This window comes from Myodes glareolus, chromosome 1 (genome assembly GCF_982192425.1).
Source record: "Myodes glareolus chromosome 1, mMyoGla1.1, whole genome shotgun sequence".
NCBI lineage: Eukaryota > Metazoa > Chordata > Mammalia > Rodentia > Cricetidae > Myodes > Myodes glareolus.
In genome coordinates this window covers 104728490-104751854 of record NC_142026.1, presented here as the reverse complement: position 1 = coordinate 104751854, position 23365 = coordinate 104728490, and the positions used below count along the sequence as shown (strand labels likewise).

Genomic DNA, 23365 nt, shown 5'->3' with positions numbered 1-23365 from the left:
TGTGGTGGGGTCCTCTCTGCGGCAGCCCCGGATGCACCTCCAGGCTTTTACTCCAGCACTATGTATTTGAAAAGAACATTTAGCGCACGTTCATTCTCTCACTGCATCTTATCTCGAGGGCAATTTGTGAAGTTTGTTTCTCTTCCATTCTACATACGTGGACAGTGGCTGTCTTCTGTACCTTGGGTTCTGGTAAGCGGCTACATACCTTTACAATTGAGCCACGACGTGTGTATTGTCTGTGGCTCTCCTTCTTGGGTAGCCTTACGGTTGGAGATTCACATCAATGGTGAAGCGGTGTGGGGAGAAGCGATCTGTGTGAAGCCCATAACTCATGGGGCCTGTTCTCATGAGTCACGCTCAGGAGAAGCTTGGCGTTTCAAGTCTATTCCTTGGCCCACTACATAGGACGTAAGCACACACTGACTCATCTGTAGCCACCTCACAGCGACTTCTCTTTTGATGGATACAGGAGGCCTCAAGTCCCTTTGGTAGCAGCAAAAGACGAGCGTACCCCATAGGTAATTCTTGCCTATGAACCTGGTCGTTTCCTTATCTGATGGTCCATAAACGGCCCTTGAGTTCTGATACATTACAATACTGTCTGGATACTTTGCCATTTGTACTCCTCTATGCTCATCACTGTGCCAGGAGAAAGATGTAAAAATAGCAAGATAAAATGATGGTGGTTTGTGAGATAACAATTAACTAGCTTCGTTTTCCTTAGAAGTGGCTTGTAGCCTGGCAAACACATTATGAGAGTAAAATACAGTCTGTTTGGCCCTTTTGACTGAAAACAAGTTTCTGCCATCTTGCCAGATTGCCCTCCCACCCTACAAAAGCCTGTTTATATCACCTGGGTGGAAAAGACTAGCCAGGATGAGGGTTGATGCCAGCATCCTGGCTCAGCCCAAACTCTACACAATAGCTACAAGAAGTCCCCATTCATCATACTGTTTTGGTTTTTATAAAGTGTTAAGATGTTTTCTAACAGGAGACAAAGGCTTATGGAGGCGCTGAAAGATCTAGGAAGCAGAGTTTTGCAATATGGTAAATAATATTCAGTTCAATAGCCTATCATGAGAGAGAAGGAGTGAACAGATGATGCCCCCATTGCTAAAAGGGTATCATTGCTAAATTTAAAATTTATCACCATTCTTACACAAGTGAAACACGGTGAATGAAGAGTCACTATTGGGGAACTTTTTTTCCCATCTGATAAAATGCCATTTGTTTTCCCTATAATGACAACACAAAGTGGTTAGAACTCGAAGCCAATGAAAGGACATGGAGAAGCACCCCAATAAAGTTATTCAGCCTTTTCTGCCCTTAAAAATGTTTGGGATACCTTTGGTTAAAGTCATCATCATTTTTGCCATTGTCACAGGCTGAAAGGAAAGCTGCAGAGCCCAAGCAAACCAAACAGTTTGTGGAAGGCTGAGAACCGAGAAACATGAAAATGTCTTCGGGCATAAGGCCATAAAGAGGCTTTTTGAAACATCGTGTGTACATATTAAGTGTAACTACTGATGGAACCATCCCTACTCTAGGCTAAAGAGGTCAGGTCAGTTTAAGTCCTTCCTAGGAAAGAGACTTGCTGCGATGGGTGAGTTACTGGGCGGGTCACCACAGGCCAAAGGGAGGCTTTCTGTATGATATGATGGGCCTAGAATAGGTAAACATTCTGAACAGTTCAGCATTTCCCTCAAGCACACGCGTGCGTGCGTGCATGCGTGCACACACACACACACACACACACACACACACTTCTTACCTTTTAAAAAATTCTGAATAGTTCATTCCCCTCAACATATATACACACACACACACCTCTTATCTTTTATAAAATTCAGAACAGTTCAGCATTCCCATTACCACACAGACACAGACACACAGACACAGACACACACACACACACCCTCTTATCTTTTATATTAATTTGTTTAGCATAGTTTCTTAACTTTTCACCATTCTGTCTGATCTTTGTCAGTCGCCTTACAAAGATTATACTCTTTGGTATCCTGTACAAAGGTACATTTATTTGTCTGAAAGGGTAAACTAGACACCTGCCAAAAGAATATATATTTTTATATAGTGTGTTATGGAGTAAACGTCCTTGTACTTGCTAAGGAGAGAAAGAAGTTCCATGCTAAATCTGTTGGCAGAGTTACTTTAATGTTAACCTGGCCATCCCTGGTAGGTTGATATCATGGAGATGAGCATGAGTTCAAAAAATAATAATAATAATAATGCCAAAGGTTAAGACACCAAAAGTATGGGCTGGAAAAGTAAACAGGCCCACATGTAGTCATCATCAACCTGGTAGCGATGGTACCGAATGATTAATATTGTTTTCCAATTCCCAGGATGCCAATATAGTATTGTGACTTTCTATAGCAAAGGTATGGGACTCGGATGAGGAAACAGGTTCCAAACACTGCTTGGCCTTAGCACAGAACATGATGGTATTTGTTCATTTGAGTTTCTTTCTAGTCCCATACCTTAAAGTGGCCCTAGTTCCAATAGCTACCTAGCAAAAGACCTGATTCCCTAACTGACCCCATCCTTGTCCTTTCCCAAAAGTCAGAATGAGGACATGGGAGGAAGCACTACCTGGAGCCTAGAGAACCACTTCCCCTGTGAGCCTTACACCAGGCCATCTGTGTTAGCCCAGGCGCTTTTCTTCTCTATGGTATCTCCACTGACGTTTGAAGACGTATCCTCTCCAGGATTATGAACTACAGTGCCAGTTTCAATGCCATGCTTGCTGGGATGCTTTGCTGCCACGGTGCAAATACTCACACCCTCAGGCCATGGTATAAGCCTCAGAAGAATCAGGAGATCAAGTCGACCGCAATCCTCCAGGAAGTGAAGCGGAAGCAATGTCACTGAACAACTAGAACACGGTAACAAGCAGCAAGTAAGCAAGCAAGCAAACAAAACCCTGTATCTTCAAATCACTAAGCTTACAAAGTCATTAAAGGGAGGCCATTTAGCCCCCTCTATGCACACTGTTAGCTGTGACTTCGAAAATCGCAGTCATCATTAGTAAAAGCATTACCGTGGTGGTTGAAACCCAAGATGCATTTCTGTGTTATATTTAATTAAGCTATTTTAAAATTAGTCTGTAAAGTGTATATATTGTAGACTTCCTTATTCCTTAAAAAATTGATCTTAAACCGGGTGGTGGTGGCGCACGCCTTTAATCCCAGCACTCAGAAGGCAGAGGCAGGCGGATCTCTGTGAGTTTGAAGTCAGCCAGGCCCCAAAGCTACAGAGAAACCCTGTCTTGAAACGCGTCCCCCCACCAAAAATTGATCCTAAATCAACAGCAACCGATGGAGACTTAGACTCATGGAAACATGTCATTCTGAAATCACAATCCTTTGTGATGACACCTCTCAGATGATTACTCTTGCATTGGGATAACTCATCATGGGCAAAAAAAAATAAGTCGCATGTATAAGAAAGATAACCCAGAGGCTTCCTTCAGGTTATAATGCCTTCATACACGTGGACAGAGTAGACACTGTTCTAGGTAATATTTGGAATTTTATGGTTTTGGTATTACTTTAAACTTCTTCATATTTCTTCAAATAAGATAGGAGAGGTCATATTTGTCAGTGATCTCAGGAAGAGAAGACCTCTTCCTCCAGATTTTTTTTTATTATTATTAGCATCTCAGCATGCCTCTTCCTCTGAATGTCTGTGTCATCAGCATCAGGTCCCACACGCCACTCCAAACCTGAGGAGTACAACTCAAAGCTATGCACGCACTTGGCTCTGTGGACTGCTGGGAGACACAAGGCTATGGTCTAACTGTGCACGTGCATAGCTTCTGGGTTCGGGGAAAACTCAAACTGCCTCTCCCCCAACCCCTTTAATTCTACCAAAATGCCTCTGAATTAATTTTGAAACTGACTTTTACATAAAACCCACCAACAAATCAATTACCTAAAAGTTCTTTCCTTTCCCCTAAAACAAACTTAAAAGGCCCAAATCCTTTTAGTTCTTTGTCAAGAACATGAAAGTGACCACGTCAAAAGGCAGTACGGTTTTCACAAAACAGAGCTCCACCTACAATACCATATACCTCATTTTTCAAAACCAAAGTATGGTGAAAGTCTCTTCATCATTTTCATTTGAGCATTTTGATATGAATGATGCAAAGTTATTTATTTATGGTGTGTTTTGGCTAGTGGCTTTAGAGGTTCCACATGATTTTAGCCTTCTCTGAAGAAGAGGGCCACAACCACAACATCTGCACCTCACCAAGGAAACCTGGACAGACATAGAGGGTTCACCATCAGGAAGCATGGCCATGCCTGTCATATATCCACTGCTGTTCCTCAAATAAGCCTTGTTCTTGAGCTACACAATATCACACACTCTGGCTCCTTCTCTGTGTTTGATACTCTTTTATTTGAAGTCCTATATTTGTGCCTTTCCAAGAGCCATAGATGATCAAAAGGTATCATTTGCTGGGAGTCTGAGGCAGCAGGATCTTGATTTTGAGGCCAAGCTAAGCTATATAGCAAGTTCCAGGCCAAGTTGGGCTACAGAGCAAGACCCTGTCTATAACTAAATAAGGAAGAAGCAACACAAGGCAGGGGAAAATATTCATGTTTTGCCTTTGCAATGCTATCTATGTTTTAATCTATAAGTTCCATAAAGTTCATTTTCAGGTAATGTGAATTGCATCCTTCAGATGATTTTGAAACACATGAGCCAAAAACTATGTCTCAAAGAGTCCGTAAAAGAAAGCCCCATGTGAAAGGCATGTCAACTCGCCATTCTGAAAAGCAACTCATCCACATGAAGTAGTCAAAAAGGACTTCATTTAATTAGTGATATGTAAAGTTTTGCATAGAAAAAGGTTACAAAGTAATGCAGAAAAGACTAGGTACAGTAATTTTAAAACAAATATTTATGAGTATAACTTTGCATAATGTTTAACATTCTTTTATTGCTTTCTCCACACAGCAGAGAAACGAAGTGCATAAGAATACATGCTGTGTCTTTCTTTCAAATATAAAATCTCACGTGCTCAATCAATTTCAATGTATTAAGAGATTATTTTGTCATTTAGACAAGATAAAAAATCAAAACAAAGAAAATAACAACTCAAAACCAAAACACCATTATGTAGTTCTAGTCTAGACAAAAATAATTTATGTACACTTAATTGCATACATTCATTGTGATTTGGGATCAAATGCAATTGCTAACTTGACCAAGGGCATTTAAACCATGTAGTTCTTTCCTTCCAAATCCTCTCTCCTTTACCCCATTACCTCCAGAGATGCATCACCTCCCCTCTCCCCAAAGGAAAAGAACAGACATTACATGTTGTCGGGAGAAAACTGAAGAAGTCAAACATATAAATATAGCTCAAATGAAACTGAATAAATTAACCCAAACTTGCAAACTGAGGAGTTTTTTGAGTTGGCATGAATGAGTGAGCCCCTGGTGGGAACACAGCAGGTAACTGCTCCGAGGTGCATTGTACACCTGTAGGTTTACAGGCTGAAGCGCTGTGTTCTAAACCATGTCTCACTAGGATGTATGCGAGCTTGCGGGCAGAGCAGAAATATCTGTTAATGTGGACATGGGTGGAATGGCTGTTTATATCAATGGATTGCTAAATATCCATGCTTAACAAGTCTGTGGACAGAAGGCAAAGACCAAACTATGTCTTTCACCTTAAGTTTCATTCATCTTTATGGCCAATAAAACCTGTTGGCTTCAACAGAGTACTGTGTGCAGTCTAACACATGCGGTCTGTTCTTCCCTTTCTCAGCCTAACAGTCAAGACCTTCTGATCCTGTGCTACATTACGCTCCTTAGCTCAGGCACTTAGAAAATGTGTATATTCTTTTTTTTCTCCATTCCTGTTTCAGGAGAACTCAGTTATGGCATATTTTTTTTTTCTTTTCCAAGTCAGATGTGCTGAAGCACGGCTGGTTGGTGACATCCATGTATTTTCCAGGCAAGTTCAAATGGAAATAGATGTGACATTAAGTTGCTGATATCAGTCGCCAAGCTGCCTTAACCAAAGGGAAAAACAGATAATACTACATTTCCGATTGTGAAGTTTGCTTCTCAAACTGCTTTATTGTTGTTGTGTGACTCTGTATGTTGTGTAGTTATCTGTATGGCTACCTTCAGGGTGCAGAGGTTTGAAGCTGATTCTGAAATGAAGGACATTCAGTTACTATTGCAAGACATTCAAAGAATAACTTAGAAGGCTCCCACTTCTGTCCCCCAGGGTCGGTAAGGTTTACTGTTTGTTCCGCTGCTGGTCTGCTGAGGACTGGAGGCTGCTGACACTGACAAGGGTGGGCTGATGGCTGTTGCAGCAGCAACTGCGGCTGCGGCGGCTGCATTGGAGGGGAGCATGGGAAAGGCCCCTGCGAAGGACAGAGGGAAACTGTGTGCAGCTGCGGTGGCCGCTGCGGCTGCGGCATGCACAGTGGCCGAAAGAGACAAGAGAGAGGTGGAGAGAGGCGGCACACACGGCGCGACAGTGCCAGTTGAAGGCATCCGAAGAGCGGAATCCGCATGGGCAAACGTCGCTGTGAGGAGGGCAGAGCCGTGGGCCGGAGGTACTTCTGAAGATGTGGATAGGCGACATGGGGTTGACTCCGATGTGTGGAGTCCGTTGGGTTGGAGGAGGGCTGTGGGGAGATGGTGGAAGGCCGCTGCCCAGTGGTGTGGGTGCAGGGGGTGGTGGTGGTGGGCTATGGAGGACGTCATCACGGCTGCCTCCCGCTGGGAGGCACAGGTGCTGAGATGAGAAACAAGGCGCACGCGCAGTGGATCTGAGGAGTCAAGGCCTTCCACTGAGCTCAGGTACCTAGCCACTTCGGTCAAGCACTCTCGGAATCCGATGCTCATGAAGTCCATGGCGAGAGCATGGGCATCAAAGTAGCCTGAAGGAGAGTTGAGGAGAGTCAGAGGTGAGGGGGCAGAAGAAGGAAAAGCGATCGGGCTCTGAAGAACAACCACCCACTTAGGTTCCACGCTGATCTTCTGAAGAGATAGGGTGGCTCTTTCTCAAAACACAATGGCTGCTGTGTTCATGGTTTTTTGCAGGAGTAAAGAAAGGATACTCGGCAAATAGCATGCCTGACAACTTTAGCAATGCGTTAGTTAACCTAGGATCTTAATATCACAAGAGGAAAACTAATTTAGGGACATTCAGGTTTCAAATAACCCCATGGAGTGGGAGGGGATATATTAACTTTGGTATCATGGGATAATAAGCTTTCCTCAACAATACTTTTCATGGAGATAGGAAAAGACTCACAGAGTTGGTCATTTACAGGGCTTTTCCAGGACTGGACCAAGGACCTGTGCATCCTAAGCAAGTCCTCTGCCTTTGAGCTACCCCACTAACCCAAATTAGGTTCTTTTCATCGAAAGCATTTACAGTGTATGCTTTTAGCGAGCAAAATTTTCCTATTTCCTTTAGGCCACTTTATAATTGGAGCACCGTGGAAAACTGTTGATATATTCATTGGGTAATCTGGAAGTGAGACAAAAAAAAAAGGTGTTTGGAGAAAACACAACCACCAGGAAAGCAGAGACAGCACCAAGGTGAACAAGAGACTGTGATGAAGGGTGGGATACCAGCCCTAACACTGCTTTTCATTCCTAGACCCTTGGAGCAGTCATTAAGCAAAGTCCCCGGGAATAGGAGAAAAAGCTGTTCCTTATGCGGATGCTCCACAGAGAGACTGCCCATGCCTGTGTTCCAGGTCCCCGGAGAGATTGTATATGCTCGTCTTTAGGGTCCCCGGAGAGATTGTATATGCTCGTCTTTAGGGTCCCTGGAGAGAATGCACATGCCTGTCTTTAGGGTCCCCGGAATGAATGCACATGCCCATCTTTAGTGTCCTCATCAGGTCTGAGCTTCCGCGTTTTACAAAGAAAGAAGGGAGGTAGCAACCTGAGTTCAGAGATATCAAAAAGCCAAGAATTTGGGTTTCTCTAGACACAAGTACAATTCTATGGTAAACTGAAAGAAACCAGCTTCTTTGAATTTCCTTGTGCTGGTAAAGTGGCATTTGCGGTTTGCCAGCTATGTGGCTGTGTATGGCTGGGCCCTGTTGCATTCTAAGGACTACGAATTATGTAATTCCTATTCTATTGTTGGAAGCACAGGGAGAGGATGATTAGCAGCTGTCTGCTAGAAGTGTGTCTCAAGGTGACAATAACCCGTGCCCACAGCCACTTCCTCTGTACCAGTGCAGTTCTATAGACTTCAGGTCCATTATTAAGCCATTTCCACCCACCTGGGAGGAGCCCTTCGTCATTGACTCTATGTCACAAATGGCGTTCGCTTAGATTATTATTTTTCTTGACTCCAGTGACAGAGCTAACGAGCTGCAGAACCAGAAGTCACAACCTGGCAACCGCTCTAGAGGGCACGTCCTTCGCCACTACACTAGAGGCTCGTGAGCAAACACTGGCAGGCCCTCTTGTTCAAGGCCTGCACATTCTTCTGTGTGCCGGCCTCTGTAGTGACCCGGAGGTCAGGTGACACAGACGGCGACTGGTCGGAAATGTCTGGTCGCTCACTCATCTGGGATGAATTCTACGACTGCTCAAGGGGTCACGGACAAGAACTAAGACAACACGTGTTGTAAAGCCAAAGGAGGGTTTTACTCTAGAAGTACAACTCATGCCGAATATTCAAGGCTCTGGTAGCAGCTCCTCACATCATGGATGCCACTTCAAGGGAAGGTAAGAGGAATCGCGTAGCTTTCCTTGCACAGCATCTAACTTCACTGTTCTCCTGAAATCCTGAGGTGGCAGGTTGATGAAATCACACTACTTAGGGCCTTTGGAGCAGGTGCTGCTTGTTTAACTCCCAACAGGCTGCCTCTGACTCAGGTCAAAGGTTGTAGCCAACTTGGGTAGGGCAACACACTTCTAAGACTTCACCATTAGCTTCTATGCTACAAGAATACAGGCGTCCTGTGCTGTTTTTCATTCATTCAAGATAGTTTCTTGGGACATTGTGACCTGAGGCAGATATACCATATGGGCATGATGTATAGTAATCTCTTCTATTGACATGAGTAGAAGATGGTTCGGGTCAAAGCTGGTGTTCTATCAGTTTTCAGATTAGTAAAAGTGACTTGTCTCTACTTCCTGCCCTGCCCTGCCCCACAGTGCCCTGCTGTGCCCAGATCTAACACCCGCAGACTGCTGAGGAAGCCTATGATGCATCTAGGAGGCCTTCAGCGTTCAGTTGCAGCACTTAACTGCTTGAAGCTTTCTCTCTTTATTGGGTTGTGAGATAGAGTTGGCTGAGATGAAAACAAAGGCATCGTTAAAGAGTAAGAAGTCTCTAGAAGGGCAACAGGAAGTCTGGCTGAGGTGGGAGGAAGTGGAATGATGAAATGGGAGTATTACAGCCTTCTGGGTTTGGACCATTTTTAGAATGCGGGTCCGACACCGATCTGACAGTTCTTCCACAATGTACTGTCAAGGGCATTCTATCACGGCACAGGGCTGGGCCTGGATATCCACTGCTCTGAGTTCTCCCCAGGAGCTGCCTGTTTTGTTGCTCCTTCCAGCAGGGATTCAGTACCTGTACTTCAAGTGTTGTGGTTGGTGTAAAGTCAAGACAGGCCAAAACGGTCGGGGAAGCAATGGCAAAAATAATTCTAGATTCATTTCCTTTAAATAGCTGAATTATTGGAGTCCTAGCCTGATTTAATGAAAGTGAGAGAAAGAGAGAGAAAGAGAGAGGACCCCAGTCTTGTTTATATTTGGTTGTTTGTGTGTTTGTTTTGGTTTTCTGTGTAGATTCCAGCATGCACTTCTCAAATCCCTGACCAGGCTGCTGTGAAGGAAGCTTTAGTCCCACAGTTTTAGGAAAGCAAACACAAGTCCAGGGTCAAGTGCTTCTTTTGTTCAAGAAGTCCTTTCCCACGAGTTCAATCCTGCCATTAGCATTGATTGCCACACCTTTAATCTGGGGCTGCCTTTCCCAGCTTGTTGGAGGCCTGTTCAACTGTAACTTTCTTAAGACTATGACACGAAAAGGATGAAAAGAGAAAGGTAGAAAGGAGTCGAAACAATGGTACCAGCGCTTACCTTTACCCCCTGTTGCCTGAAGCATCTTCAAATGATCCACTGTCATTTGCAATATTTCAGCCTTTTCCAACTTAGCAGATCCCTTTAGAATCAAATAATAAAGTATCATGAGTCTTGCAGAAACTTAGTACTTTATATATTGAACTTAGTACTACAGTTGGAATTTTGCCTCTTATTATAAAATTCTGTTTAATTTCACCACAGGGGGGACCTGAATTCCTTTTACTTTAAATTTTAATTGTGTGTGTACACACATGTGCATGCATGTTAGTGTGTGTGAGTGTGTGTTTGTGCATGTGCTGCACGTGTGTGCATGCCGGCAACTATGCCGGTCAGGTCGTCAGAACCTGCTGAAATTGTGGTGTGTGTCAACCATTGGCTTACAAGTTTGGTTCCTTCTCTTAACTTTGAGCGATCTTGTCAGCTAAACTTTATATAAAAACACCAGTCACTATTGCTTGGCCGATGACATCAGCTTGTAACTCTAGAGACCAGAACAAGGCGCTGAAGAAATGATTCGTTAAATAATAAGAACAATCATATTCCTAAGTTCACTGCACAAACACTATGCCAACTGCAAAACTCTCAGACTTTGGGTTTGATCTCTATCTTGATTAATGATATATTTCATTAGGGCACATTCATTTGTCATTACTACTGAAGTCTAGAGCAGCTCAATACTTGAATGTTAATTCCAGAGGATAAAGACATAGCGTTTTAACAAAACTTCAACAGTGGAACATTTAAAGTAGAAAATTCCAGTGAACTTAAGATAACTTATAGACACCACGAGTAAAGGAAACAAACTAAAAAAGGACCTTCAAGGTTACCAGCAGGTGTCACTGTGAATTCTAAGATCACAAAGAAAAAGGACTAGTTTGCAGTTTTCTTAAAGAGCGTCATACATGACTTAGGATCTTCCAATCATTCAAAGCTGCTCTTAGTAAAACCGTCTTGCCAATATGTGTTCACTGTTCCCCTTCTTAAAATAAAGCAGCCTTTGAGAACCAAGTGAAACAAACGTGCCACCGAGAGTGTCTTGGGGACATGCTGGTTTCTCACTAACTTCCTAGAGGAGCTGGATAATTAAATCAATACGTGGCGGCTGTTGTTGTTTTGGGGTGTGTGTGTGTGTGTGTGTGTGTGTGTGAAAAGAATCCTGACATTTATTCTAGGTTCCTAGATTCTTACACTCAGTGGTTTTTAAATTTATTTCTTAATTTAATTAAATAGCAGGAGCTTCAGTTCTTTAGATTTTCTAAAGAATATTCTTCTCCCCTAATTGTGACAGGGCCAGCTCACTAGGGTTGGCAGCCAGACTCTGTAAATGGGACGGCTTATGTTTACGATAACTAACTGCCAACAACTGAGGCTTGCTCTTAAGGTTTAAGTCAATATTTATGAAAAAGAAACCTAACAAACTAAGACTAAGGAAAAAAAAAAACCACCCAAGTGACTGCTTTTCAATGTCACAATGGAGAAATTTCAGTACTCAAAAAAGTAAAAATGTTCATAGGTTATTGTCATTTTCATTTGCAGCCTACCAATGAGAATTATAATTACACTTACTTATAACAGTATAAGTAAGCCACCAAAGACAACCTCAGCATATGAATTGCACAGTGTATTTTTGTCTTAAATATACAGAATCAATAGCAGAACATGTCCTGTCCTTCCCATTGTTTGCCATGTCTGTGAAGATGTATGAGCAGTTACAGCGAAAGTGCCAAACTGCCGCCCTGGACAGCCTCCAAAGGCTCTGCGGGGCTTGCTGTACAGTGTTTGCAGAATCACGAAGCAAACAAACCAGCAAAAAGAAGCATAAACAACCAACTGATGTTTTGCACCCAATTTGGAACTCAATAGAAAACATTTTCAGCACAGAAACTGCTACGTACTTGGAGAGATGCTCTTAGAAGCCCATGAATTAGCTACAGAGACAGAACGGAAAAACAAGACTTCCAAACCCACGAAGGAAAGTGTAAGCACTTGGCTTGTTGCTGTCCCAAATGTGAAATAGCTTCTTCTTTTTTTACGTAAAAGAATACTTGAACTTTGAAAAGCAGCATTTATGACTAATTTGAGTTTTACTAAACTTCCAAACTATGTCCCAAATCAAGCAATGTTCTATTAACCCAAGAATTAAAAATGAAAGTGGATGGCTAAATAAATTGTATTAGTACAATTTAGGAAACCAAAATAGAATCTTACTTTCTTGACTTTGATTTTTTTTAAAAAGAGTACTTTCAAAGTTTGAGGGAAAAAATGATATTTCACATATGATACATTTTTTTCAAGAAAACTACATACAGCACAATTTTAAACAAAATCCCTGCTGGATTCAAAGACCAGAGAAAGCATGAGTCCTGTTTCCCTTAAGGGGAAAATAAGCTAAAGAATGGAAATGTTTTCAACTCCATGATGGATTATGTTTTTAATAGTTTTGCCACAACAAAGCATTTTATTGAAATGGCTGGTCTATGCCGGATCAGGGCACACACACCATTATTTTAATGAGCTTCAGCAAGAGTCCACATTCCCAGATGAGAAATCAGATGCTCTGAGCCTTTTCTTTGAGGGGGGCGGTCGGGGGAGGAAGGGAGTAACTTACTTGCTTTTCAAAAGCCGTTGGCACCAGTCGTCTCAACTCAGATAAACTGTTATTTATTCGATCCCGACGCCTTTTTTCTATTATCTAACCCAAAGAAACCAAAACAGAAGTTTAAGGATACATATACAGTAACAGTACTCAGGACAGGAAAGCAGCAGCAGAGGTTCCCATGCTAGATGGCAGGAGACAAAAGAGGGGAATCGCTTACCCCTCGCCTTTTCTTTCTTGCCATAATCTGAGAGGTGGTTGTGGGTGAATTTGACCTCATCACTGAGCCAGTACTTTGCCTGTGGAGAAGGAAGCCTGTGTCAGGTACCGCAACCAGAGTAGCAATTGTCCCCCACCCCACCCTGGTGCTTCATGGTGCCTGTTAATATTCAGATCGATTGCACAGTTCATGTCTATGTTATTTTTTCCCTTAGTTTTGGCTTTCTTTTTAGTTCCCAGGGTAGTAATCAAGTCTTAAAAAAGAAATGTTAGTGAGGCCTTGAGATGGCTTAGCAAGTTAAGGCAATGGCCACAAAGTTTGGCCATCTGACCTGACTTCCATTCCTTGGACCCACATGATGAAAAGGGGACAACCACTCGGACCTCTGCACAGAGGTGACGATGACATACCATGCCACACACATACACGAAACAATAAATCAATGTAATTTTAAAAAATGCTACTGGATAATTTAGCTGCCAATTCAAATGGAAAAAAAATGAACCTGAACTTTTGAGTTCTCCAGTGAAATAACGACGGCCAATTAGGGTGGGAGGTCAGAGACTAATATGTTCTATTTCTTCTCATATATTCCATAAAGGTCAACAAGCCTATCTGATAGTATGTGCCCCATTAGCTCCTGCCAGGCAGACTGAACATTACATGAGCCCCACGATAAAAGTCACCTTGTCTCTGGATGCAACTTTTAAAACAAATCAAATACTTGTACCATTCCAAAATTCAACAACTGATATTCAGTACCATAAAAAGGATGGGTTTTTTTAATTTGCATACTAACGTTTTAAAAGAATACCCTAACCATATCATTGTTAGGCAAGTTAAATCTTGCTTTAGTTCTTTGCACGCTTTGCTCTGAAAATGAAACTATCACCAGCATTCAAACTACACTTAAATCCCAAGAAGCTGCAATCCACCTAGAGTTTACTGGACGGCATTTCTATACTTAATCAAACACTTATTTGGTCACAGAGTTGGTCACCTAATGTGCACTCTCCTACGAGTATACATTCACATGTGTCGCTTTGAGATTCACGGATACTATAGTTCTTTAAGGTGTTAAATTCTCCAGGCCATGTTGTTTGTTCTCTTTCATTTTAGAAGTTCTCCCATTACCTCATCTTCTCACTTCAGTATCTTAATTCCAAATCAACCGCCCCTTCTTTCTCACCCCTTCTCTACAGGGTTCACCTTTTCAGGTGACAGCCTCCGTTTTCATTTTCTAAGATGTGACCCTTCAGTAATAAGATAGTTGGTAAGCAGCGTCTCATGCATCTTTTTAAAACTTGATGTTTTAATTTCTAAGTTTTAAAATAAGTCTGTGAAATAAAACCAGTTTTCTACATGCAGGAAGGATTTCGCTCTTTGAGTGACAGCTGCAGATATATAATTAAGGTGCTTCTGGGCATGCCAATTAGAAGCAATTATCATTTGACCTGCCTTGGCTCTAAAATGCCTGGGTAATCTCGCTGTCAAAGGAAACTAGAGGTCTGTATTCTGTGATCACAACGCCGATCTTCTGGAGACTAAAGGACACGCAGTCAAAGCAACGCTGCCTCCTCTGCTCCTTAGGTCTGTCACTCACGGATGGGTCAGCCAGATCACCCTCTGTCAACCTGCGCAACTCGGTCTGTTTAGCCTTAACAACGCAAAGGCTTTAATTTCTCAAAAACTCAATTCGCGATTCCAGTTTCTTTCAAAACAGAAATCAAATTGTTTTTCTTTTCTTCAGACCTATTTTGGAACTGTCCCTAAATACAGTTCCAGTGGCGGGGGCGTCGCCCGGACGTGCCTGTACGCGTGCTGGCGCTGACAGCCCGGGACCCTCCCTCGCCATCTCCTGCACGCTCCCTCCCAGTTCCCTTCCAGTCGCTTCCCACACCTAGCGCGAACCCTACCTCTCGCCCCACCCCGACTCTAGCTCCGCGAGCACCCACTTCCCGAGGACAACTTTTCTCCTCTTCAACCGGAGCCCCTAAATTTCCTAGGATCCCGAAGCTCCCGACACTCTCCCGCTTCTCGGCGCTCACCCGGAGTAATTGTTCTCGCTCCCCACGTCGATGGTCTCATCCAGGTCGCTTTCGGAGGTCGTCTCCTCGCAAGGGCGCTTCATCGTGGCGTAGAGCGAGCAGCCACCGACGCCGAGCCGGACGCAGCGCGCTCCCCGCGGGCCTCCTCCCTCCCTCCCACCCGGGCTCCTGCAAGCGCGGCTCCCCGGGCGGCGCGGTCTGCTTCTCGAAGCTCTTTCCCACGCCGCAGCCCAGCCTGGGCGCAAGAGCCGGCGCCGGCCACGCCTCCCGTGCGGGCGGGGCCCTTTGCGTCTTCGCCGGCCCGCCCGGGCCGCTCTCCAGGCCCCGCCTCCCTGGGACGGCGTGGCTTTCTATTGGCTAAAAAGGAGGGGGCGGACCCGCCCTGGCCAATGCCCGCCGCGAGGTGCCGGCAGAGGCGTGGGAACGCGTCCGCGCACCTAGGAGCCTGGAGCTGCGCGCGGTGACTTAGGGTGGCGGGCGCGGGCGCGCTCCGGGCGGGCGGGCGGGCTCCGGGGTTGAGGCCCTTTTCTGCACGTCGCGTTCTCTCCCGCCTCGTTTCTATCCTAGGTTTAAAGAATAACCGCTAGCGCGTGGCTGAGATGCGTGTGACGTCGGGGGTGGGTTGACGAGGGGAGGAGGGCAGCGAGGCTCCGCGACCCACCCCACTCAGCTGTCCCTCCTCGGGACCCAAGCTGCTGACTGGCTGACCGGAGCGGTCACGTTGACCCTCAGGGGATTTTGAAAGCTTTAAATCAAAGCTGTTTTTCACCCTGCCAACTCCGCAGCCTCTGGGTTGTGGGCAGATAAGGACGCGCGCTTACCGGTTCAGGTGCCTAACTTCAGGAGGTTGGCTCGGTGCAATATCGGATTTGCCTTCCTTCGGCCACTTCTTTTGTGCCTCCGGCCTCGGGGACTGGGGGAGTAGACCTTCGGAGTAGATGGTGGAAAGGATTAGCAAAGAAGCGGTGATTTCAGGACACAATCTGAGTAGGTTTTTGAGTTCAAATTTCTCTGACTTGGACTATCCAAATTAAATGCCCCAGTCCTCCCTCTAGTTCCTCAGCTGTGTGCAGTCGCAGAATTCTGCATCCGGGGCGAGAAGATTCGTTGGACATTGAATTTGTTTTGTAAAGCGCCCGTGTTTAGTAGTTCTTAGTGCATGGACGGAATGTGTTGTCTAAACTCCAGGTGTACTTTCAGACTTTGTTTCCAAGCAGCTGCCTCTCTCTAAAAACGGCGGGACTTTTGAACCGACTCCACCGACGTGTCTCCCCGCGCTCAGAAAGTGAGCAAGACCGTCTTGGGGGAGGCGCGCTCAGCTGTCTGACCTGCAGCGCGAGGGGTGGGCTGATGAGGATCCAGGGAGAGACTCCATATGGTGCTTCGGGCCAGCTTTGCGCATGGCGGGGAGCGGGGGAACCTTTGAGAAACAGGCATCCATCCATCAATCACCAAGACCCTCCACCTTGCACAGATGCTTATCTTTCTAGAAATCTAATGCACCCTTTTGACATTCCATTCCTTGGCCACACTAGACCGGTGGGGCGGGAGAGGACAAGAGAAAAAGAGACAGCAAAAGACTGGCGCAGATTGGGATTGAGAGCTGGAAGGAGCCAGGGCAATGCCAAGGACCTGCAGCCAGCGCTGTCATTAAAACACAAAACCCCTTTCCTACAGGCCCTGGTCTCTTTTGTGCGGTCCCCACCGCGGTGCTTTCATTAACCGTGTGAACAGAAATCTGAAACTTTCCGTACTGACTTTTGAAACTTAACTCCAGGCAAATCACACGGTCATCGGAGACCGGGCGGGGCCTGGCAAGGCAGGATGGGGTCAGTACTGCTGGACCGCAGAACCGTGGGTGGCTGACTCCCCAGTTCTGCAGTCAAGTCTCTTGGCCGGCGCCTTGGTGCTCCGTGACCACGGGGCCTTAGCCTGGCCTCAGAGCAGATGGCCCGAGATTGCTGGTCCTATGCAAGGCAGGCCAGCATCCTGGGCCACTCTGGCTTCTGCAGGGGTTGTCCAGATAAGGGCAAGCCCTAAACCCAGCGGGTTCCAAACCTCGTTTTTCCAACCAGAGTCGATGTTTCCAGCGCTCAGTAGGCTCCCTCTCCCCACCCGCCCTGAAATTTAGGTGAATTTAAGGTTTGCCACGCGAGCACACGAGCAAATTAGTGGTAGCCTCCAAATGCCGGAGGCAAAACCTGAAATCATCACGGAGTGGGTGAGGGCATCCCTAAAAGATTTCTTTTCTCACTATACTAGTGTATTTAATTATGATAATTGCGAAAAATTGCAGCGGGAAACGGTTTGCTTGTAATGAAGTAGCAAATGGTTAAATTTTTTCCATTTTGTCTTTGAAGACTTAACTGCTGTGCCATGTCATAAAAGAATATTTCAGGGACGTTGGAAAGCACGCACGGATTTAATGTTGGTTAGAGTAGGGTTTTTTTTGTTTTTGTTTTTGTTTTTTTTTTTTTTTTTTTGCAACAAGGGTCTCATATGTTTAAAAAAAACGTTTAGGATAGTGCCTGGGATACCGAAAATGAATGAGTTTAGTGTGAAGAAGAATAAATGAGGCAAAAGATAGCTCTTCAAAATGTCCAAGGAACACGCTCGTTAATCTTTAAAATACTTAACGCCCATTACTGTGATTTTCCATTATATCTGTTATTCTCAAGGATCCCTTTTGCTGTCGCCTGCCTAAGCGCCTTTTCTGCGTTGGGTCCTGCGTCTGGGTCGGAGGTAGAAACAGAGGAAACTTTCAAGCGCTTCAGTCTACTTAAAACAAAACAAAAGGAGCTTGGGGTGGAGTGGGGAGGACCTGGGGTGGCTTCAGTAGGGAGAAAGAAAGAAAGCATTGGTACTTTAAGCCCCATGTCTCCTCTGCGACATTCCCTCCCACCCCCCAGAGAGCGGCTGGGAAGCTTACTAGGAATCAGGGCAGGAGAAAAGAAGCCCGTGCACACAGCAATCTGCCTTTCTTTCCTTTTGAAAGATTTGGACAATGGGATAATTAGACCGATAGATACGGGAGGAGGGACTGTCCTAGAAACGAAATGCCATTAAGAAAGACCAGGCTGACAAATCTAAAGGGAAAAGGAGATGTAGACCCGAGCGGCCTTCCCTACATTGCTCATCTGGTCCCTGGTGCTTAAGTGCTTTAGCTCACTGAATAGAGAGAGGAACAGATGAGGGAGTACAGAGATCTGGGGGAGTGAGGGGACACCAGACTCAGTGGTTTCGCTATTCCTCCCGCCCCATCCGTTTATAATAATGTGACTTTTCCTACTTAAATTAAGTGTGAAGATCTTGACCCAAGGCTTACCTTGTCCCTTAAATGTGAAATTTTGGCACACAAACTCACAAAGTGATTTTTTTTTTTGCTGCTATTCTAAAAATTCCCTTGAAGAATTTTGGGAATGAATCGGATATACATATATTTATTTTGCTTTCATTAGAGTCCTGTGGTGTTTTCAACATGAGTTGTGACATTTCTGTATTTGTGTTGAAATATCACTAACAATTTCTTCTTTTTAAAAAGAAAAAGGCAACAAAACACCAACTACTGGGGAATTTGCTTGTCTCAGAGTCTGCTAGGCAAGATACCATTAAAAAATATATTTAACTTACTTTCTCTGTGAAGTAAGGGCAATTCTATTATTTAGAGCCCTTATGTTAGTCTGAGAAGTCTAAGTAGACACAGTTCACACTGGGAAGTCCAGTGTTTCCCTCCATTTGAAATATAAGCATGGAGAAGGTTTTTTTTTTTCTCCCTCCCAGAGGGCAGGCGAACACTGCTATTTTATTTGCAATTGCCAAGCAGGTGATAAGCACGTGCTGATCCGTAGGCAGCCTTGTTGAGCTGTCTTGCTGGACTACAAGGCTATTGTGAGCAGGCACCACCTTAAAATGTGTGAGAATGCTGTGCCCCGTGAGTAGGGGCCAAGGGCAAGATCCTTGTAAATTTCAATACCTTTTCAACATCAGGCAGGCAGCAAGCAGGCCAGTCTAGGGTCACTGTGTGACACAAATATGCAAGCCAGTAAAAGAACATGACGCTGAAAGCAAGGGAAAGTCTAGGCCCACCAACCTTGAAATCATGCCTGCAACAATGCTCCCTTTTAGCAAGGATCCTTGCCAGGTTAGCCACAGCACAGTGTGCAGGGTGTTCATGTCTAGCTCTTCTAGATAATGTTGTTTGTTACCCCAGAGACAGAAAGGGAGGAAATCCAAGATCCTAAACTCCCTTTCCTGGAGGTTGTGTTGTGTAGACTGATCTGTGTCACAAAAAGGCAATCTATTTAAGAGCTTTCCCTTCATGGAGACTTAGTGGTATGAGTTCTTAGCACAGGCCCGGGAATAAGGTTTGATTTTGTTGTAGGACCCTTGAGAAGAGGGTTGTAATACAGCAAGGAACCAGCTTTCCATACCTAAGTAAGCAATAGTCAGAAGATGTCAACACTCCTTGTATTAGCTGCATTCTTCCAGGGCACCAAATTGATGTTGACAGGTTTTTCTATAAAGGAATATCTTTAAGTTTCTATGTCCTTGATGCCAGTTTGACTGGCAGGTCTTCCCCTCCCCTCTTTTATAGACACGGGGAAATATGTTCAGCGCTCTCATGAAAATGATTGTTAACTACGTCCCCACCCTCTAAAATGACGTCAGGCATATAGTGGGTGCATAATAGGTGGTTTGGAATGAGTTTCTCGTTAAAAGTAATGAACTCTGCTTTGTCCCATAAACACAGAGTTTAGATACAGTGGAATAATAAAATAAACAATGTGGATTAAAGGGCTATGAAAATATAAAGTGATTACTTAAACCTGAGCAGGAAAGAGCTAACTGTGAATGTCCTTTTAATTTAGTCTGGAGCATCACAGTGGCCAAGGCAGAAGAGGACCATAAAGAAACTTTCTAATTTTTATATTAGAAAAGTGAATGTACGTTGCTTTAAAACAAGGGGGAGGGGAACCCAACAGCCAAATTTTATTCAGAAACAGTTTTCTAACCAAATCGCTGGCTACCTAGGTTACAGACTTGAAACGTTGAATTATTTGAAACAATTATTTTCCTTGTCTAAAATTCTTTCCTAAGGATCTCTATTAGTTATAGCAGGAAAAGTACCACTGACATGATGTATCCATGAAAACAATAGCTCCAAATGACTGAGCAAAGCATCCAGTAAGCTGTCAGGATTAATTAATTGACATGAACAGAACCAGAGTCTCACAGGGCTTCAAAAAGTGGGGGTTCTCCGTCCCCAAAGGGCTTGCTTTCACTTTAAGAAAGCAGATCATGTAAGTCAAGGATCCCTGAATCTGCTAGGTTGCCATTACAAGATGAAAGTAAAATAGTCGGAAATAATAAATGCCATGGGAATGTTAAAAGTGTTTGCCCACAAAAAACAAAGGAATATCTACATTTTCTTAGTGTATCTGTCAGAACATTTCCATCAGATACGTTCACATATATGACCTTACTATACTTGGGCGGTGTCTCTGAAAAGAAAACCTTTATATATATATATATATATATATATATATATATATATATATATATATATATATATATATACACACACACATATATATGTGTGTGTGTGTGTGTGTATATATATATACTGCAAATAATTTACTAATTTTAGATTTACTGTGGGAAAAAAGAAAAGGAGCAGTTTTTTCAGACCTCAATGTTTTGTGAACTTATTGAAATATGGACTGTTAAGAAACATTAAAAAGAAGAAAACTTTCTTCCCACCCTAGACAGGGCTAATTTTTTTTCTACCAAATCAGACTTCGACTGGTTCTTGGTATCTGTCGGCTAAATACAAAACATGGCAGTTTGTGTCTTCTGGTATGAGGCATCCAAATCATTCAAGAGCTTGGTGATATGTTGGGAATAATAGACTAACCATTTTAAAGAGATAGATCTGATGTCCGGTGATGGGCCTTTGTATTTCTAGAAAATAAATCCTTTAAAGAAAATAGCAGTTTGTTGAGGTACAGCCGTATTCGCCGGGGCAATGACACTTGGACAACAAACTGCCATATTCCTTCACAGACAGCAGCATGGGAAACAGCAGAACACCACGCCTCGAATATGCAAGGAAGATACACCGTATGTTTCCATGGCACCTTAATGGAGAACTTTTTCAAGTTTAAAGAATCAAAACTCCCAGCACTCAGGATTTTCTGGCCCAGGATGGTTGATAGACGAACAAGATTTGAAAGCCGAGCAACTAAAGGCAAGCTGTTATTAAAAATATACACATGATATATGTAGGTATGTATGTATAAGTCTGTCTACAAATGCAAGTTTCGTGTACATATGGTGCAAAACTAAAGTTTATAATTGTTTGCATTTGAAAGGCTATGGTAACACTAATACAAACCAGTAGCTTAAACCTGAGAGGGGGTGCTTTAGAGTTGAACACCAACTGTACAATGGGATTTATTGGGCTTATATATTTGGTAGGATGTTCATTTTTTTCAAATCTTATTATTTTAGACTCTGGAATTTCTTATCTTTTGTCTACTCTTTTTACCTACATTCTAAGGCAGTCTCTTCATGCAGGTTCTAAAATGCAGAACCTTAGAATAACAGAGTTTAGGGGTTTGTACCTCTCAATGTAACGGTGATAAAATGTTACGTTAAAAGGCTAGCAGAGGAGCATGGATGTCCCTGCTATTCAAGTGGTGCTCCTGAAAAACCACGAGACTAATGATGTGCTGCTAAATCATGTTTATGTACATTGACTCTGATAGGGACAATGAAGTTTTGACCAAAATTTAGAAGTTCTCACCATAAGCCAGGTGGTGGTGGTGATTGCCTTTAATCCCAGCACTCGGGAGGCAGAGGTAAATGGACCTCTGAGTTCAAGGCCAGCCTGGTCTACAGAGCAAATTCTAGGACAGTCAGGGTTATACAGAGAAACCATGTCTCGAAAACATTTTTTTTTAAAAAAAGTTCTAATCATAAATTTATTTGGGGAGGCAACAGTTCAGGATAAAATATTTGAATTTTAGTTTTAACCGTGAAATACTTTTCTCTTATTTTCACAGTGCGGAATGAGAACGGCACAGTAAGGACTAGGTAGATGGAGCTGTATGTATGTGCATAGCTGGTGCTGGTAGGCTACAGTCTAAAACTGAAACTAAACAGCTATGGGTCAGAGTCCGAGCAGAGAGGGACTTTATACGCGGAGAGTGGGCTAACTAACTTTTACTACTTATTGTAGGGGTTTGTAGGCAGTACCTCTCTTCATTTGTTCATTTCCATTTCCTGGCCTCTGAAAGACTGAATCGCTTCTCTGAGCAATGTTCCACTGAGCAATGTGGGTGAGGTATGGCGAGCTAGATTCAATTCTTCCTCTGTGGAAATAGTAGGAAAAATAATAGGGAACCCTGCACAAACAACTGCTAACATGCCACAAAGTCAAGGCCAAAGTAAGCACAATACTGCATGCTGTGCACGCAGAGGCAGAAAAGATTCATTTGAAAAGGGGATTTTAGTAGCAGCGGCTCCAGTCCAGAGGAAAGGAGACTTTTTTCTTTTGGTTTTTGAGACAGGGTTTCTTCATAGTTTTTGGTTCCTGTCTTGGAGCTAGCTCTTGTAGACCAGGTTGGCCTCGAACTCACAGAGATCCGCCTGCCTCTGCCTCCCAAGTGCTGGGATTAAAGGCGTGTGCCACCACCGCCGATCTTGGAAAGGAGACTATTAAGGGTAGAGGTGACCTAAGAATCTTTGTCTTCAAGATTCTTTAATTTTAGGGGTACATTGCTTTTATTTAGCTTACTGGGATGTCCTTACATTGTCCTTAAACTTCCTGCATGAGTTCTGTGGGGTCTAAAAAAAAGCATGACATCTGAGCAGGGTCTTGAAAGATGTACATAAAGCTACAAATTATTTTATTTATTTATTTATTTTCTTTTTTTGAAATTGAAATATAACTGTATTTTATCTCCTTCCCTTTTATCTCTCCAACCCCTCACTTCTCCCACCTAACCCCTCCCAAATTCATAATTTTTCCTTTAACTGTTATTGTCACATATATACACAACTTTCTCATTCTGTTTAGTGTTACTTGCACACATAGGAGTTGTGAGTTTAGGGCTGACTGCTTGATAATAGATAACGAATTAGGAGGATCATACACAGAGAAGACAATTTCTACTGTTAACATTTCTTAGTTACTTATAGATCTCAGTCCCGTAAAATTCACCCTTCTCCACGCTAGCTAGCATCTCTATTGGCAGTGTACTTCTTCATGTCTTACTTAGGCAGCCATGTTACTGAGGGATTATGGGCAAAGCTTCCATGTCATTTCTAGGAGATCCAATCTCACATCAGATTTCCTGGTCCTCTGGATCTTATAGCCTTCCCACT

At 43.6% G+C, this 23365-nt stretch overlaps 1 protein-coding gene across 1 annotated transcript; it reads right to left on the bottom strand.

Annotated features, from left to right (window-relative positions):
• Positions 1 to 4821: 4821 nt before the first annotated feature.
• On the bottom strand, positions 4822 to 15121 carry Hey2 (hes related family bHLH transcription factor with YRPW motif 2). The gene is made up of 5 exons (XM_048425383.3): positions 14978 to 15121; positions 12930 to 13008; positions 12722 to 12805; positions 10111 to 10192; positions 4822 to 6932 (listed from the first exon to the last, which is right to left on the bottom strand). The coding sequence occupies exons 1-5, from the start codon at positions 15058 to 15060 to the stop codon at positions 6241 to 6243; spliced, it is 1020 nt and encodes a 339-aa protein (XP_048281340.1). The 5' UTR covers positions 15061 to 15121; the 3' UTR covers positions 4822 to 6240.
• Positions 15122 to 23365: the final 8244 nt, after the last annotated feature.

Excerpts from the sequence above, each read along its gene's own strand:
- Hey2 (XM_048425383.3), bottom strand. The coding sequence starts at position 15,060 with ATGAAGCGCCCTTGCGAGGAGACGACCTCCGAAAGCGACCTGGATGAG. Across the intron at positions 12,806-12,929 it reads CAAGAAAGAAAAGGCGAGGG|ATAATAGAAAAAAGGCGTCG; the intron begins GTAAGCGATTCC and ends TCTTTGGGTTAG. Across the intron at positions 10,193-12,721 it reads CAACGGCTTTTGAAAAGCAA|GGATCTGCTAAGTTGGAAAA; the intron begins GTAAGTTACTCC and ends TTGATTCTAAAG.